At 46.1% G+C, this 17,551-nt stretch overlaps 1 protein-coding gene across 1 annotated transcript in view; it reads right to left on the reverse strand.

Annotated features, from left to right (window-relative positions):
- The window catches only part of LOC135921755 (protein O-mannosyl-transferase TMTC1-like), a 120,741-nt gene extending 105,863 nt beyond the window's left edge, over positions 1 to 14,878 (reverse strand). The window contains exon 1 of the mRNA XM_065456052.2: positions 13,397 to 14,878. Within this exon, the coding sequence (XP_065312124.1) occupies positions 13,397 to 13,626 (230 nt within the window). The 5' untranslated portion in view covers positions 13,627 to 14,878. The remainder of the gene's footprint in view (positions 1 to 13,396) is intronic.
- Positions 14,879 to 17,551: the final 2,673 nt, after the last annotated feature.

Raw genomic sequence — 17,551 nt, forward strand, 5'->3', positions numbered from 1 at the left:
AGAGAGAGCATTTCTGTTGTTCAACATGACAAATTGCCCTTGATGTAAAAGAGATCCACCAGATCACTGTATTTGATCAACGACAGAGCACTACTCCCACAACGTGGTTCACTTTCTCGGTAGCCGCATGAGCTCCATTCAACAGATTTGTGTGCAGTGTTACGTGCGCGGTCAGCGCTCAATGTGAAACTACTAGCTGCCAAATACAATGCGCATTGGGAAGTAAGGCTGCGAACAAATAGATAAAGAGTGCGCACTGATAAGGCAAGGTACATATTGAAGTGTCAAGAAATAGATAATGCTAGAGGCAGAGATTGATGCCTTCAAATTGCGGAAGATGCTACTCGTTATCGGATAGCAGGCCACAATAATTTTACGCGATTTATCACTCTTGGTCTTTTGCCGTGATGGAAAAGTTGTCTTACCTTCAATCCATCCGAAAATATCACATCTGAAATATTGCTTTAAATGACCAGCGATCACGCATTGAAGGCTTTGCATGAGTTGCTGTATTTAACATCTTTTTTTTATGTATCGAACTCTCTTTTTTTTGTTTCCTAACTTATTTCTGCATTGGATAAGATTGGAAATGTCATAATGTTTAAAGCGGAGCACTCGGAGCTTAGTGGAACACCGAATGTGCTTGGTAACAAGTTTTCTGCAGTTGCTCCCCAAACCAAGTGCTACGCTAGCTGCGACGTTTAAATAAACGGCAGTAAACTGGATACTGCAAACTAGATGCTCCATGAAGATTTGGGTAGTTGTATAGTGCCTGATTATCTGATAGTATCTCATTAAAATCTGCGGTTTTACGCAGCGAAACCACGATCTCATAATGAGGCACGGCATAATGGGATGACTGCGGAATAATTTGAATCTTGAAGTACAACCTAAACACAGACACACGAGCTCTTTTTGTATTTCACCCTCATTAAAATGCGCTAATGGAGCCCAGCAGCGCCGAGCCATCGCCATTGTGCTACCACGGCGGCTTTTCAACTTTTTTATCGCGGGTTTTGTGAAAGGTAAAAATACGCAACCAGTTTCTTAGCTCTGCAAAAATGTCTTCTTTAAGAAATAAGAAAAAAATTACCGACAATTACGTTACTTCCTAATGCGAAATTTGAGCGCAGCAAATAAGCTGTTTCACTTTTTCGATAGATTGAGGCAAAGAAATCGAGCAACATGTGTATGCGCTATCAAAGAATTTTTTTTTTATTTTTCACACGTATTCCTTTAACAAAGACTCCACTAACAGTTCTTGAAAGTCATGAAGGAAGCTTTGTGGTCGGAGAAATAGACTGATATATGTTCGACTTGGTACACCAATGTTTGATTCTCAAAGACGAGATCTATACAAGTGCCTCGCGAGGTTGTCACAGCCGTGGGACGCGTTACGAGCGAGAGGAACGGGATGTTCTCCCGCATAAGTGTTAGGAAATTGCTGTTTGTCTTTATGTCAACATTAAAGTCCCCCACTACTAACATCGGTGTGGATCGATGGACGGTTAATGCGAGTTGCAGGAAGTGCACGACGTCTTTCGTGAGAGATCCGCCGCCACCGATCTGGCTCTCTGATTGCCACCGCACAGGGCGAACGGCAGCGGCAATTTCGGCTCGGGCGGTGCACATATACAGATCCGCCGCCACCGATCTGGCTCTCTGATTGCCACCGCACAGGGGTTGCATTGGAGGAGGAGCGAAGAAAGGAATTAAGTTCGAGCCAGCGCTTTGACAACCGGAGACTCGCAGGAAGAGTGGGTAGGGGGGCGGCGTGTACACCCAGCGGCAAACGCTGGGGGCAGAAGCGCGCGCAGCAAGCGGACAACACGATAAAGGGAGGAGGGAAGAGATAGCAGCGACTGACTGATGCCGCTGACGCCGATAGTGAGTCAACCCCAGCTGCGGAGTTGGTTTCAGGGACAACGCCGCCGATGCCGACACAAACAATATGATACCCTCGCTTCCGCAGCGCTAAGAACCAGGTCTAGCCGTGGGAAGGTGGTCACCTATTCGTCGACGTGCCGGGGCCTACGTGAAATAACCGGCGCGTCGGCAACTGAAGAGCACCCTATCCGCCACACAAGAACAGGGGGGGGGGGGGGACCCTTTCTTCCTCTTTCTGCATGGCGGCGACGGTGTTCTATGCAGTCACGTTATCTTGACTCTCTAGCGGCGTCAGCGGCATCCAGCGGTATCAGTCGGTCGCTGCTAGCGCTGGGGGGATGAAAGGGGGGCGGAGCTGGTTACGAGGCCGACGACAACGCCGACGACGACGCGAAACCCAGGAACGGACGCCAAAGAGCTGCGCTCTAAAACGAAATAAAACGAGACAAGGGGAAGCTGCGAAACGCTGCAGGCCTTAAAAAAGAGTTTGCACGGAAAAAGCCGTCTTGTTTTGCTTTAAAAACACAGTATTTCCCATTTTATTTCATTATGCAGAACGTGTCTTGGGGCCACCAAACTGTTTTTTTTTTATTCATTGTAGCGAGCATACAGAACCGAAATACACAAAGGTATGTCTGCCAGGAATATAGCTCCGTGCAAGCACCAGACGATGTCTCGCCACTGCGTGGTTACGAAAGGCTGGTCTCTCGCACAGCAAACTGCCTCCTCTCCCGATGTTCATCTCTGCTCAAGCACCAGTTTCACTTACTGGCAACTGTTCTTGTTCGCATACTCAAGATTTTCGCAAGTTCCTAACGGAATGAAAGCTTAAATTGAACATTCTCGCGTATTTCTCAAAGTTAGTTGATAGAGCAAGCGATAGTGAGCACTGATAGGTAGGTGTTTAGGTTTTTTTTTTGCGCTCCTGAAACCTTTCGGTATACTTGTACGAAAGTGAGAACGAATTCGAAGAGCTGTCCATTATGTTGCAGGGATTTTCGGGAGCTGTATTGTTTGCCATACAGTCATCGCACGGATCGAGACGGTAACCCAGCTGGGGCGTAAGTACATTTTTCTGAAGTACTATCATTTCTTCATTCACGCGAACAGTAAAACTCATTTCTAATTTTCAGTGGACGTCATCGGCACTTTACATTAGGCATTGATTAGCGGGCACGCGTGTTATTGCAAAACATTGCCATCCACTGCACTTTTTTTTTTCATCTCGTATATCCGGAACAAGCATAAACTTTTTCACGACTAGTTCGCATGGCACTTCACGACATCCAAGCGGTTGATATATCCCCTAGTTATTACTTTACCTCCATGTGAAGTTCCCAGCGATTCACATTTAATTTCCTTTGTTAAATTAGTTCTGGATTCCGGACTCCTACCAGTGAATACTAAAAAGACAACGTATAGAAAAAGCCGTTTAATCTTATCACTAGAGTAAGTACTAAATACGATAAACTGAGACTATCCTGCGAATTAGGCGCAAAAGACCATGAGAACACGTGAACAGAGATCAGTTAGCACTGGTTCAGCCGTTGACACGGAAACTACTCTTTTAACAACTGAGGAGATTAGGTCCTTTTTAGTACTTGTAGTAGTGCTGGTAGTAGCAGTAGTAGTCGTAGTAGTGGTATCAGTAATACTGCTTTTTTTTTACTTAGTAGCATAGTGGTACTAAGTTTGTACAGCGCAAACAAACAGGACAAGAAGGCATGCAAAACAACGTGGACAGGCATTGCCCACGTTGGCACTACGGAACGTTTACTAAGTTGGAAGCTCAAGTGACTGAATTTGTGCGGCAGCGTACACGCATACATCTCGCATCAGCGGTAATTCCGTCAGCACGGATGCCAGCCAGCACCATTGTCGTTTAAGCTACTGAGACTTCAGAAATACAAAGGATTGAGAACAAAGTACGCAAACGTAGTTAAGACCCAGCAACCGCATTTCTCCGCGTCTTGATGTCCTGTCAATTTCCTCGGTACAAACGTAATACTCTAGAGAGCTGTACAAACCTGCCCGTTAGCGAATCCTGTTGGCGTACTGACAGCTTTAATATTTTCTTAAATATCCCCAGTTGTAATATTTTGCAACCTCCACCTGAGTAAAGAAAAATTATTACTGATTACTGCTATAGCTCCGACTCGGTGCTCCGGAACGTTTCTGATTTCAGACCCGTACGTTCGCACATTGGTCATGGAGTAATGAACTGCCACGGTACGGTTGAATAAACTTACTCATGAACTTGCCTACCAAAGGTACCGGGCATTGTACTCACGAGTGACTAATGCAATCCGCAGAGTCCACCAGAATACGCCATTATAGCAAATGGGCATTCGGCTTCCAGCTCGTTACCGGACACGGCAGAGCGGCACGTTTCAGTGCATTTCGCGTTTTTTTTTTCTTTTCCAGCACAGCTACGGGCAACCACACCCGTGGAAAGTCACCACACTTCGCGCGAGCTCGTTGGCGTAGTGCACAGACAGAGCCTCCGAGGCATGACGACGAGACCCTGCCCGACGATCCTCGTGCGCGTGACCGTACGCGCTGTAATACGGTGCAGCATGCCTGTACAGTGAGGGCGCTGTAACGTAAAACTATTCCAAACTTTTCTATTCCAATTCTGCAACCAGCCCACCGCGATTGGTCAGAAACTTTTTTGGACCACCCCCACACCTGTCCGCTACGCGGCGTCACGAAAACCGCGATAGCTCCCCATCTGATATGACGTGTACACACAGATTATGCCTGATTTGACCGAACAAAACAAAAATAGTTATTTCTGATTTGACGCCTTTTTGTCATTAGCACTCGGATATTGGTCAAGTTTTCGCGCTGGACCCACTTCACCTGTCTCTCACGCGACGTCGCAAAACCGCAAAAACTTACGGCGTCAATGTGACGCGTGCGCGTTAAAGATGCATTAATATGCCGAACAAAACTGAATTTTCTTCTGAATATCCGCAGGCTGCCCCGTTCCGAAAGGAATAAAAGATGACTGCCGCCGATCGCTCCGGCACTGACAACTAGCCGCTGCCGTAGAGCATGGGTTTATTTGCGTGTAATAAAACTTTTTGCGTGGTCATGTAACGTTTTCGAGAACTTTCGGCACGTTCACGACCTCGTTCTGCCAACTCTTCTTTGCTGAGCATCTGTTTTAACGTCATTATTAAGCTTCCGTTGCATGCCGCAGTGATTGTCGACGAGTCATCGCAAGCTAAGTAAGAGTAAGCGGACCAATCGCAGACGCCGGTACCAGTCTCTTCATCCGGTTATCGATATTCAGTGCGGTGGCTCGGCCCCATCAAATCCCTCTCCACTTGAGCATGTTCCTCGCCTATTGTGAGCCAACTAGATAAGAGAAGCCGCTCAGTGCAAGCAATGTTATTCGTTTTTCAAGCAAACAAAAGCGAATTCCTATGAACGAGGGGAGCATTTGATTGGTTTGTTCAGACAACCCTGCGGATGACCGCCTGATGCTTGCGTCGGCGGTTACGCAAATTTGACGTCAGGAGATTGAAATAAAAACACATTGGAATAGTTTTACGTTATATGGCCCAGAGTCTGTAATACGGTGCAGTGAGTCTGCAGCTTCTCTCGCCAGCTATGAATGAAGATGCAGAGAATTAGGATGGTTGTTCCCTCACTTGAAATGGGCCACAAAATATATCTGTAATCTGACCATTGCGCTGCTTCTTTCTTTTTTCCCTTCACGTGTGTCTTGCTGTACAGTTGCTTGCTTTGTGGCATGAACTTGAAAAATACGAGTCCTGAAAGAAATTCGCGATTTCGCATTGTGTGTTGAAAAAATACGCTTCGGCATTTTCTGCTTTGACTTTATTTATCAAAGGTATATAAGGAGCAGAGACAGTGAATAATATTTTTTGCTTGCCTATTTAATGATAGCGTGTGAAAGACTTTTTTTTTTCGTTGTCACACCTTAAACAGCCATCACGAGACATGTGTTCCGAAGACAAAAGCTTAATAAACGCTATATACCGTCGAGACAAAATACGCAATATGACAGGGGTACAACGCTCTAATTACTTGAATTGATGAAATCAAATTGAATTGATTTAGGTGAGCTTACCTAAAAAAACTGTAAACATTTTCTATAACTCTCATCTCCCGCCTTCCAAGTATACTTCTTTTATGAACAATTGTTATTGTTTCTCGTGTTCATGACAAGAAACCGCATTACATGGTTTCTGTCGATGTCGATTTACTGCTATTAGCCGGCGCACAAGCAATCAGTACCGCATTCATACGTATGTGTGTGTCCATAATGCTACGTTGTCTTGATATAGAGAGCTCGGGCCAAGTCAAACATCCGAAGCAAATTTATCGCGACATAGTGAATAGCGTTTAAGGTACAATAAACTCACTTTGCGCTGCAGGAGATGTGAAGATAAAACGCAAAATGCTTTGTTGTGCGTTGCATTAGATATGTTCTGCGGCATCTGGCTGTTCCCTAAGTAAAAAAAAAGAAAGCAAGAGTAACCAGTTCCTGTACTAATTGTCTTCCCAAGGAAGAAAGGCAACGAAACAACGCTTCTAATGTTCTCGATGCTATAGCGGAGGTTTTGGCAAGAGAGTCTTACATGTAACTCTTACGGTAAAAAAAATAAAAAAATAAGCCTTGAAGGACGCTGACTGAAGTACTAAGGCGTGCTAACAAAACTGCCATACGACGATCTACTTTTTCGACTTATAGAAGCAGTGCTTTTTTTTATCGCTTCGTTTCCAAATCGGTAAAAGTTTCCACATGCGAATAGCGACTTCAGAAACCCATGTAATCCTTCACGGATCCTATAGAGGTTGAGAAATATCGTTCCTCTATTTACACGCACATCCACTGTAGCCCTTAAGGCTCTAGAAATCTTTCTCAGCGAGCGAAGATTACCGAAAGAGCGGGATCGCTTTCTAAGCTACCTCAATGAGCCAACACTTTATAGCAGAGTGTAGCCTTGCGCGCCGGAAACAATGCGTCACCATTAGTGCGGCCTGTTGCGGTCTATTTCGTTGGCTTTCAGCAACGCACTAAGGAAATGGACAGCACAAGAGCAGCGATATATTATTTTGGTTCCTGATAAAATATTTCTAGACGCCTCTGACATCCTGGCTTTTGGGAGGAGGGTCAAATTAATAATGTGACTAATGTTCTCTCACGAGAATTTATTATAGAGCACTGCTTTCTTTCTTTAGTAGTGGTCTTCACAAAATACTCCACACGATACTTAAACATTGCCGCACAAATTGATATCAATGCGGCTAAGGTGCCCAAGAAGAATATGCGTATTAAACAAACTTGATCGTGCTACACTTTGAACATAACGAGTTTAAGGAGCCTTTGTTTTTCTCTTTCAATGGAACCCCTGCTCACTGTGTCACTGAATAGCTAGCTTTAGATTGTGTCAGGCAGTAGTAATCATCATCATGCTCAGTCCAACTGGCGGCATTGTAAAGTCTAGCACGCGTAGGCACAAGTGTCTTTTTGAGTCTTCAGAATTATCAACTAGGTACATGTCACTGCTGTATATGTCGTCGTCATTGCTTCGCCGGCAGGTCAGAAGAATTGTGTGCATCATCCAAAGCATTTCATACCCACGTATAGAAAGCGGGCTTTCTTGCCTAGCCAAAGAGAAAAGAACGGCATAAGGTTACGTTCACCTATTGCTTGTGAGACTCTCACGACGGAAAAGATTTCTTTGTTATTAACAGAAAGACAGTATTTCGCTATGTATTCTCACCCAGCAAGATCTTTTTCGAATTACTTGCTGATCATCTAAAATAATAGTAGAGAGCTTCATGTATAGGGCACTTTTCCGTACACATGAACGGTTACAAGCCAGCCGGTACTTACACTGGCTAACCTTCCTGTCTTTCCTTCCCCTTTTGTGTCTCTATCTCTCGCTATTTATGCTGGGGATATAGAACATGCGCGATAATCAAGAGGCAGTATTTGTTACCCTAATGCCTACTTGTTATTGCTCCACGGCCTTGGGTAGTAAGTTGGCTATCACTACTTGCCAGTGCGTGTACTTGACATGGCATAGACGAGGAATGATGTTCATTCAGGCCTTGATTTACACGTCGTCAGATGTCTCTAGTCGTTATCTTCCTACTGCTCCACCTTCCTCTCTGCTTCATAATCACTGTCTTTGATCATCGTTCCCATTTTTTTATTGTAAAAATTGTTAAACATTCACTTATGAACAGGGGCCAAATTTACAGAGGCGTTCTTCTTTCGTGAAGACCATTCTGTGTTAGATGGCACCATACGCAGGTCAGTTATTATTTATCGCTGTTTAGTGCTGCCTGTTATGATAGGCAGTCTTTACGTGCGGCCAATCACTTTAGTCGGCTTTTGAGTGCAGGTCCTCACCCATGATTCACAAAGTAGTTCAAGCAGTTCATCAGCTACATCGGTCCACAGGAGCAGGCGACGAACCAGTGTGTAGCCGCAAACGGCAATATCAACACAATTCGCGAGCAAGCGAAATGTCTTTACGAATGGAAATCTTTGTGAACTTAGTGCGCTGATATTTGAACAAACAGGAGATGTGCCAGCACAAATGGAGTTATTGGAATTAGCAACTTCTGTATACTTCCCGACATACGGAAGGAAGACAAGCACTTTGTCAAGTAATCCCTGCTTAATGGCGAGAAAGTAGAGAAGTCAATGGCGGGGGGGGGGGGGGGGGGGGGGTCTTTGACATCTGGAGGGCATGACATGAATATCAGCAAACAAAAATGAATTTCATTTATTTTTAGTTTCACAGTGGTACCCTTTCAATACAACCATCTATTATAGTTGGGAGCCAACGATGACTTGATTCATGCAGCCGGATATTTAACGAAAGCGGTTGGATCACTTTCTTTTGTGCTGAGGCTTTGTAGGTTGCAGCGCGGCCTTCTTCCGAACTACGTTTCGACTTCTTCACTGAACTCACGTATGCTTTGAATCATTGATTGAAGAAACTTCTATTGCTCTAAAGGAACGTAAAGATCTTCAGTCTTCATGGTAAGCTCCCCTGGTAGAAAGAGCCAGCGGCTTCTGTTGCCCGGAGAGCTTGCTCGACTGTATGTTTTTTAGCTTAAATACATAGTTTAAGGATTTGTTTTCAGTGGCTCGAGAAGGTTTCGGCACTATTCATTGCTCCAGTGAAAGTAATATGCTTTCCCAGTGGGTAAGTTAGAGATCTGATATTTCTTTTGTCGGAATCGACGCATGATTAAAACGCTATTGCTCAGGGTGATTGAAAGAATGTGCGTTAACAAGGCAATTCCAAGGTACAAAGCACATTACGAAGGCAGCGTCAGTTACAGACATTCTAACGCGTATTGCCATCAGCGTTTAACCCGACTCGTAAGCGCTTTAGTTATATAAAAGTATCTCGCGCGAACTTGCCTACAGTGGCACCGTTCTGAATGTGATCGGTGGCATGCTTGACATTAAAGGAGAAGTCAGCATGGACGTACATCATCGTGCACACATCTGATTGCCTGTTTCGCCCGCTCCAGTGTCTTCTAAACTTAGCAGACAAGAAATCCGATGAGAGCCTGGAGGGTCTCCGCAGACGTGCAAGAACAGGAATGATGGAGTTTCACTTTATTCCTAAGCAAACCACACTTTTACGAATGCAGTTTTTTTTAAAGAGGCACAAGCCATGACAGATGGCCAAGCTGTAAAACATATAATCCTTTTTGGAAGTGCGGAATGTGAAAAAAGCGCCGCAAATTTTCTAAGCTAGGGTACGCATCCTGGAATCTTGGGGCCGAATTCACGAAGCTTTTCGTGATGAAGGGCTAATAATATGGCCAGCTTCACGAGTGACTGGCACATGCTCTTGAATGGTTTTAGCGGGATAAGCTTTCTGAAAATGCGGCCCATTTTTGGCACCTCTACCATAGTGTGCGTGGTCTACGTAGTGTTTTGCCGAGTGTAAGCGAAAGCGGAGGTTATTTTTCTTGTGTACTTTTTCTTTTATGCAAGGAATCCACATCGCACAGAAAGTTTCAGTTTTGAATGTGCATATTAGAACAACCCCGGTCTTTTCATTCGGTGGTCAGTGATGCATCTACCATCTTTTACTCGCCTCTCGCCTTTCTTCTACTGGCCACAAGCAGAGCTGATGTAAGAAAAATAAGACATGCCTCAGGTACTTTCGCCAGTTTTCCCGCTACGTTTGCCACCAGGCGTGCTACGCCAGCTGCGTGGCGTGACTGGGCCGCTACTGCGGGTCATTACGCGCGCAAATGGCGTTTCAACAGTTCCTCCCGCATCCTTTCACCACTTCTTCCGCTTCAGCGAAAAAAGAAAAAAAAAGAAAGATCTGATACAACAAAAGCGAAAGGTTAGGCGCCCTTCCGAACGCCAGCCGACGCACGTGGCTGCCTGAAAAAAAAACACGGGCGCATTCGCAATTCATATCAGAACGAAGGCTGCTCCACGCCTACCGAGTTCCCGGGGCAAAGTTGTCAACTGTGTGACTAAACTTCCGGGTAGGTCAAAATTGAAAAAAAAAAAACGAGAATCTCAAAGTTTTGCATATCGCGCGGTTGCCTAGTGACGATGAAAGGAATTCAGCCAAGGAGCTTGTAAGGAATGTTAAACTTTGTAATCTAACCGTTGGCTCGTTGGGCATCACCTGAGCAGAAAAGATAGATGGCAGGGTGGGTACTTGAACCGTCATTTTCATAATTTCTTTGCTAAAGTTATACACATGTTCCATGATCCTTCAGCAATCGCAAGTACTAATGTTATTGAAGGGCCTTGAAGGCCATAAAAAACTAAAAAAAGAAGAAAGCTCATCACTTACCACGAGAACCGCTCTCAAAGATGTTTATAATAGCGCCACTTGTCAGTTACAAGATGCCCCAATGCTTGCTTGTGTTTCTGAAGCTCGTGATGAGCGTATTCAGCTCTTCCAGCCTTGGAGATCGTACGTGCGAAAATAATTTAACGAGCGTTGCTTTTTTTAGTTTTTGTTCGCGCACTCCCGAACTTTTTTTCACGAAGATATCTTTTTCAACAATCGAGAATATCGGTGAACGAGATGCGTCCCAAGATGTCATAATTCCGGTTTCTGGATGACACGAAGTGCAAGCGTAATCCATGTTTGACTACTGGCTTCACTTTTTATGCTACGCTAAAGAAAGTTTTCAACAAAAAGTACTTGACGCTTGAACTAGCATCTTAAAAAAAATTTTTAAGGTGGCCTTTCTCTGCACTTCAAATCTGGTTTCTCTGCGGTGAGTGAAGTATCTTGGCTGGCAACATTGTCCGCTGCTAAGTACACGCACTCAGATTGGTTCGATGCGCGTAACTTAACTCCAATAGGATTCAGCGAGGGGTATTCTGTAAGAAGCCACCTAGTGGACTGTCCATTTCGGCCGCCGCTGATTGGATGCAGCTGTACCAGAGAGGAGGATAGGAGCGGCTCTAGCCAATAAGCAGCGGCTGAAATGGACAATCCACTAGGTGGACTCTTACATAATACTCCCCATCCCCTAGCTGAATAAAACGACTTGTAAATGGTGACTGAACATTTTTGTCGTGGTATTTGCGTATTATCCGTCTGTCGCGCAAACGTAAGGCGTTCACGGGAAGATGAACGTTCTCTGGAAAAAGTCAGTATGGTTAAATGGTGAATCGTTGGTAGCCCTTTGTACTAATTTGCGCAATACTATCGTATTTGAAAATGCGCGTTTAGGGACTTGTCTTACAGTCGCTTTTCAGTTACATACACGATGCAATGATTTCCTAGGTATACTTTGTGGCGCAAAATACATTTCTTGAATAGGGACAGAAGAAAGGAAGACAGTAAAGCACCTGTCTTCCTTTCGCCTTCCTGACTGTCTTCCTTTCTTCTATCCCTTCTCAAGAAATGTATCTTGCGCCACAAAGTATACACAGGAAATCTGAGCGCCAACTTGCCCAAGAAGAAATCCTTTTTACAATGCAATAAGTATAGCACCAAGACAGTAGTGAATTTATGCTTAAGCGAACTCACTACTTTGCTCCGTGTCTCGGTTCCAATGAATTTGCATTCCATACAATTCCATGAAACTCTAAACTAATGATAATTAGCGAGGCGTAAATTGTTGTGCCTTTCATTCTAGTGTTCAAAAATGCGCCTAATAAATGAGAGATTTTTAGCCTGGCACTTATTAAACCACCTATGCTAAAAACGCTGCCTTTTCTAATTCATTTGTACGTTTCCGTGAGAGGAAAGTGCACTTGTATGTTTTTCTGGACTTGTCCTACTGTCGTCACGTAGTAATAGCTAAATGGAAATGAAGCGGTGGATATTTGAGTAAGAGAGCTACGCATCGGGGACAGGGGGGAGGGGGGGGGGAGTAAACGCGTAAATGATTTGTGCAGCGGCCACTTCACTTTACCATCTACATTTTAAGCTGATAACAGAATTTTTACGACCGCAGTCAATGAAGCTCATACACCAAACAGGCCAGAAGAGCGAACAAATTTAGAAGCAGTAGTCCGTCAAGCACTGATGCATCTCACAGCGTGACCTTGTTCACTTTATTAGTTTTAGAGCGCAGCTCTTTGGCGTCCGTTCCTGGGTTTCGCGTCGTCGTCGGCGTCGTCGTCGTCGTCGTCGGCCTCGTAACCAGCTCGCCTCCGCCGCCGCGCTCCGCCGCCGCGCATGCGCCGCTGCTCCGCCGCCGCGCATGCGCGCTGTCGGCTCTCCGGGCGAGGGAGGATGATGGAAGGGAGGAGGAGAGACTGTGGAGGAGGGCTGGCTACACAAATGGCTCTTTGGCGTCCGTTCCTGGGTTTCGCGTTGTCGTCGGCCTCATAACCAGCTCCGCCCCCCTTTCATCCCCCCAGCGCTAGCAGCGCCCGACTGATACCGCTTTCGTGAGTCCGCTACCGCACTCACGAAAGACGTCGTGCACTTCCTGCAACTCGCATTAACCGTCCATCGATCCACACCGATGTTAGTAGTGGGGGACTTTAATGTTGACATAAAGACAAACAGCCATTTCCTAACACTTATGCGGGAGAACATCCCGTTCCTCTCGCTCGTAACGCGTCCCACGGCTGTGACAACCTCGCGAGGCACTTGTATAGATCTCGTCTTTGAGAATCAAGCATTGGTGTACCAAGTCGAACATATATCAGTCTATTTCTCCGACCACAAAGCTTCCTTCATGACTGTCAAGAACTGTTAATGGAGTCTTTGTTAAAGGAATACGTGTGAAAAATAAAAAAAAATTCTGTGATAGCGCATACATGTGTTGCTCGATTTCTTTGCCTCAATCTATCGAAAAGGTGAAACAGCTTATTTGCTGCGCTCAAATTTCGCATTAGGAAGTAACGTAATCGTCGGTAATTTTTTTTTTTGTGCCTAGTACGGGAAGCTCACTCTTTGAGCAATGCTACCTTGCAGATTCATTGTTCCACTATACACCTTCTTTCAAAACAGCACGGCGCCTCTATGAACTAAGATTTGCCTTCTGCCGTTCTCACCTGAAGCTGAGCACTGTGAGAGGCCGGTATGACTTGTGACTCCGGGGATCGGCCATCGGTCGCCCCCAGAAATCATTCATCCAAAGCGACGACGACGATGACGACAACGCGTGTCGCCTGTTCTCACCGGTGACGTCTGGGTTCCCCACCACCGCCACCATGTCGTCGTGCACAAAATCTCCATCCAGCGAGTTGACGTAACACAGCACAGCCACAACACCGGCACACATAGCGGGTATCCACGCGGCACTCGTCGTACACCACCTCCGTCTAAAACCGTAGTCAATGCACGTCGGTACTTTTGCGCCGGCACCGTCACGCCTCTTTTGCTGGTCTTGCTGCGGATGGTGGTGTCGGCGGCAGTGGGGTCATGTGCGCTGCTGCTCCTCTGCTGGATCAGAGCTCAAACTGAGTTCGGGACCCGAATGATGTTCAAGGTAGTCATGTGTCCTCGCAACTGCGGAAGTCCACATGGCGCACAGCGAGCCGGTCACCGAACGCACCATGCCTGCACCGCGCGCTGGTTTGCTACGGCGAACTTTGCTCACTGAGTTTAGATGGCAGCGCTTCCGCTCACCGTTCGAATTATTTGATGTTTCCGTTCTACACGTCACTGTGGTGGGCGCATCTCCAGAAGTCTCTAGGTACGCACGGAGCCAGGACGTTTCCGCACCTCCACCCAGCCAACCTCCTATAGCCATAGTCGGATGTCACACAATGAACAGAGTTTCGAATAGAATTGTCTAAACACCGTGTGCGGATATTTGCAAGTCAATGCAGTACGCACACACAAGGCAGCGGAAAACGGCATGGACGATTCGGCGCTTACAAAGCACGTGCAGCGTAGGATGGCTTACTCACGGCCGCCAGAGCGTATCCAGGAGTATGTCCACTCACGACGGTGTTCTTCGACGCTCTCGCCGACACAACATCATAATCCGAGATAGATCTGCATAAGGGACGCAATGCTTCGACAAACACGCGGGTGAGAGATGCGAAACAAAGGCGATGACTGCCTCCGCTTCGGGGTGCCAGCGCCGGCCGCCTGCTCTACATGCCAACGGCGCGAACAGCGACCGCAATACTACTACAGAAGGAAATACAAAAAATAAAGGAAAAGAAGTGGAGGTATCGAATGACTACCTGTATATCTCTCGAAGTGGCATCATTGTCCCTGTCGTTGCCTACGCATGCGCTACCCGGTGCTAGCTACACTGAAACTAATTCTGCAGGCTTCCGCACCCCTGTGTTGACCAGCCTACGGGATGGCGGGACCTGAAACTCCTACCCGAGCACTCATACGCAGCGTTCGAATAAAGGAAAACATTCAGGCTAATGGGAGCGCACACGGCGTGACAGAGCGCACGTAGGATTCGGGCGCGTACACAAACACGCGCGATCGCGCGAGCGATCGTGTGCCTGACTTTCCACCGGCGAAGAGACGCGAAGAGGATCTGACAGACCCGACAGAACCGCGGCGGCGTTGCGCATGTACCGTTGAAGTGAGGGGCTGGCGCAGCGCCTGGCGTTTTGAGCGGCCTGGCGAGGGCATTGTGAAGTGGCGCCATCTGTCGGGCGGTACAGAAGTTATGGGGGCGAAAGAGTCGGGAAAGCGGCATTGTTGGACTCACGGGCATCGAACCGCTGGCTATCCAGCTCATATATAAACCTGGATGCTGGGACGAATCAAGGAAAGAATACATTGGCCAAAGAGATGATGTGAACAAAAATAAAGGAAACAGGAACGTGAGGAACACAGGGCCATCAGGAATAAAGAAAGGGGTAAAATAAATAAAATAGGAAGGACCGTTGGCCCGAAATAAACAGAAGAAAAATGTACACAGCTAAATTAAAATGTAAATAATGTTATGAAGAGCCTGAGGCACGAAAGAAAGAATGGAAGGAAGGGAACATCATGTAAGGGAATAAGACAACTTAAAGTCGCAGCTGTTTCTTTGTTCTGGATTGTATTTGTTCTCTACAGCACTCCAGGAAGTTCACCCATGTACCGAGCAGTAAAGAATGGGAAAGTGAAAGTATCGTGAAATGCTGCCATTGTTTCCCTGCGAATGAGGAGATTGCTTTCCAGCTCAAACCTAACCTGGCTCCTCGAACAAATGAAGACGAGGCGAATGAGATGATGACAACAGAAACGAAGGTACGTATAGCGGCTGCTGTTTCTTGTTTTGCACACTGTGTCTACATTTTCTCATGAAAGCAATATAAATTGACCAAGCGAGACATTTACTACGCAAATATTTCCACAGTAACCTGTTCATCGGAGATGTACGAACAAAGGGAATATAGTTCAATAAATAAGGATGTTACAAAAAAGAGTGCGTATAAAGGGGCATGGGTAGGAAAGGGTTGAGGTGGGTAACCAACTCGCAAGAAAGCATAGAGTAGAAAGAAAACAACAGAGAGAGTGAAGGAATTGTATAATACAAATAAATGCAGTGCAGAAGAAAGAAGTAGAAAGGTCAGCGGTATTACCTAAACTAGCGATATAGTTCCACGGTGAATAGGATGGATAAATATATATAAAAAATGACTTACAAGGGCGGACTGTTGAGAACACCGGCTTGTAGATGAAGTCAGAGAGGATGTATTGAGTTCCCATGGTAAGTTCCTCGGTTGTGCTGACGGAGTTCACACGAGCTGTGTCTATAGGGTGTGCCTGATTACCCGGCTCCTATACATGTTGGCGCCATGGCTCTTTCTCCCACTGCGTCTGTACCGCCATGTGACAGAACGTTTGCTCGATCTATAGATGCCAACGTAACTGAGTCAGAATGCGGAAGTCATCGACCTCGTTAACCGATTTCCTAGTTCTTTCAGGTTCTGACAACCACGTTTAGGACTCACGTCTAAGGCTCGTAGGGAGAAAAGCGTAAGCTTGCACACTTCAAGTAACTTGTTTTCAACAGCGGGTTATTTCTCGCTTACTGCACACTGCCACTGAAACAATGTCGAATATGTGCGCATGGATGCATAATATTGCAGCTCAATTAGGTTCTTCAAGAAGAGGAGACATCGACCTCGGCGATATGCAAACACGCAAGTGGCATTTTGTTCTTCCTGCGAATATTGTGCAGCGCTCCGAAGAGTCACCTTCAGGCAGCCGGACCTGTGAGAGCAATATGCACGCGCGTGCTTCGAGAATGTTATTTGTCCTGACGGAGTTACTTTCTTGCGCATTCAAGAAACAAAAAGCCTGATAGAAATGCCTGTTCAAAGCATTCGTGCAAACAGTCCTGTGTCGCACGAGAGAAAATTGCCTCTTTGGCTTCCCGCGCCATAAATACTTCCGTCGAATACACTAAAAAAAAAAAAAACTGCCTAGCAAAGGGGCAACGTTTTGTAACTCGGAAGCAGCCGTTCGTAGCGTGTCAAGTTTACGACGTGGAAATTCCGACCAACTAGTGTTCCGATTGACCGAAATTTACCATTGCTATTTTTATTGAAAATGTGATGAAATATTTCAATTGCTACAGGGATATTGTTGCATTGTTGGTAATCACCCCGCCGATGACGCTTCCAACCTACCCAGGCTGGAGCACCGACACTCCTTTTACCTTTAGCGAGAGCAGTCGCTGCATTAGAGCTTCGCAGTCTCGCCCGTAGCATCACGTTGATTTTCTGGGACACTATGAAGAACTCTAACCTTCTATTATACAGCCTGGACCCATCAGTTAAACTGCAATTATCAACAAACCATTCACGACGTGACGCAGCGCTGCCGTGTCGGCTGTAGGTAGGAGTAGCGTCCACTAACTTGTACAACTATCGGATTGGAATGGCGGACGCACCCACGTACGCTACGTGCAAATGTAAAGTGACCATCGATCACCATTTGTGCCACTGTTCTCGCTTCGATAAACGACTCTCCAGTGTGCCTTCAATGGACGATAGGCCATTTACAGAAGCAGAGCTCTTGGGAACCTGGCGTCACGGCTCGTCAGGCCAAAAAGCCGTTAGAGCTCTTCGGCAGCACCTGAAGGCGGCAGACCTGGGTGCCCAACTTTAGATATGCTGCACCTGGCGCAGTGCATGCGAAACTGCGATCAAGACTAGGGTATTGTCTCTCTATTTCACTCACCTATTGCCCTCACCTTTTATAGGGTAGCAAACTATGCAAAGACTGGTTAAGTTCCC

Source organism: Dermacentor albipictus, unplaced genomic scaffold (genome assembly GCF_038994185.2).
Source record: "Dermacentor albipictus isolate Rhodes 1998 colony unplaced genomic scaffold, USDA_Dalb.pri_finalv2 scaffold_16, whole genome shotgun sequence".
Taxonomy (NCBI): Eukaryota; Metazoa; Arthropoda; class Arachnida; order Ixodida; family Ixodidae; genus Dermacentor; species Dermacentor albipictus.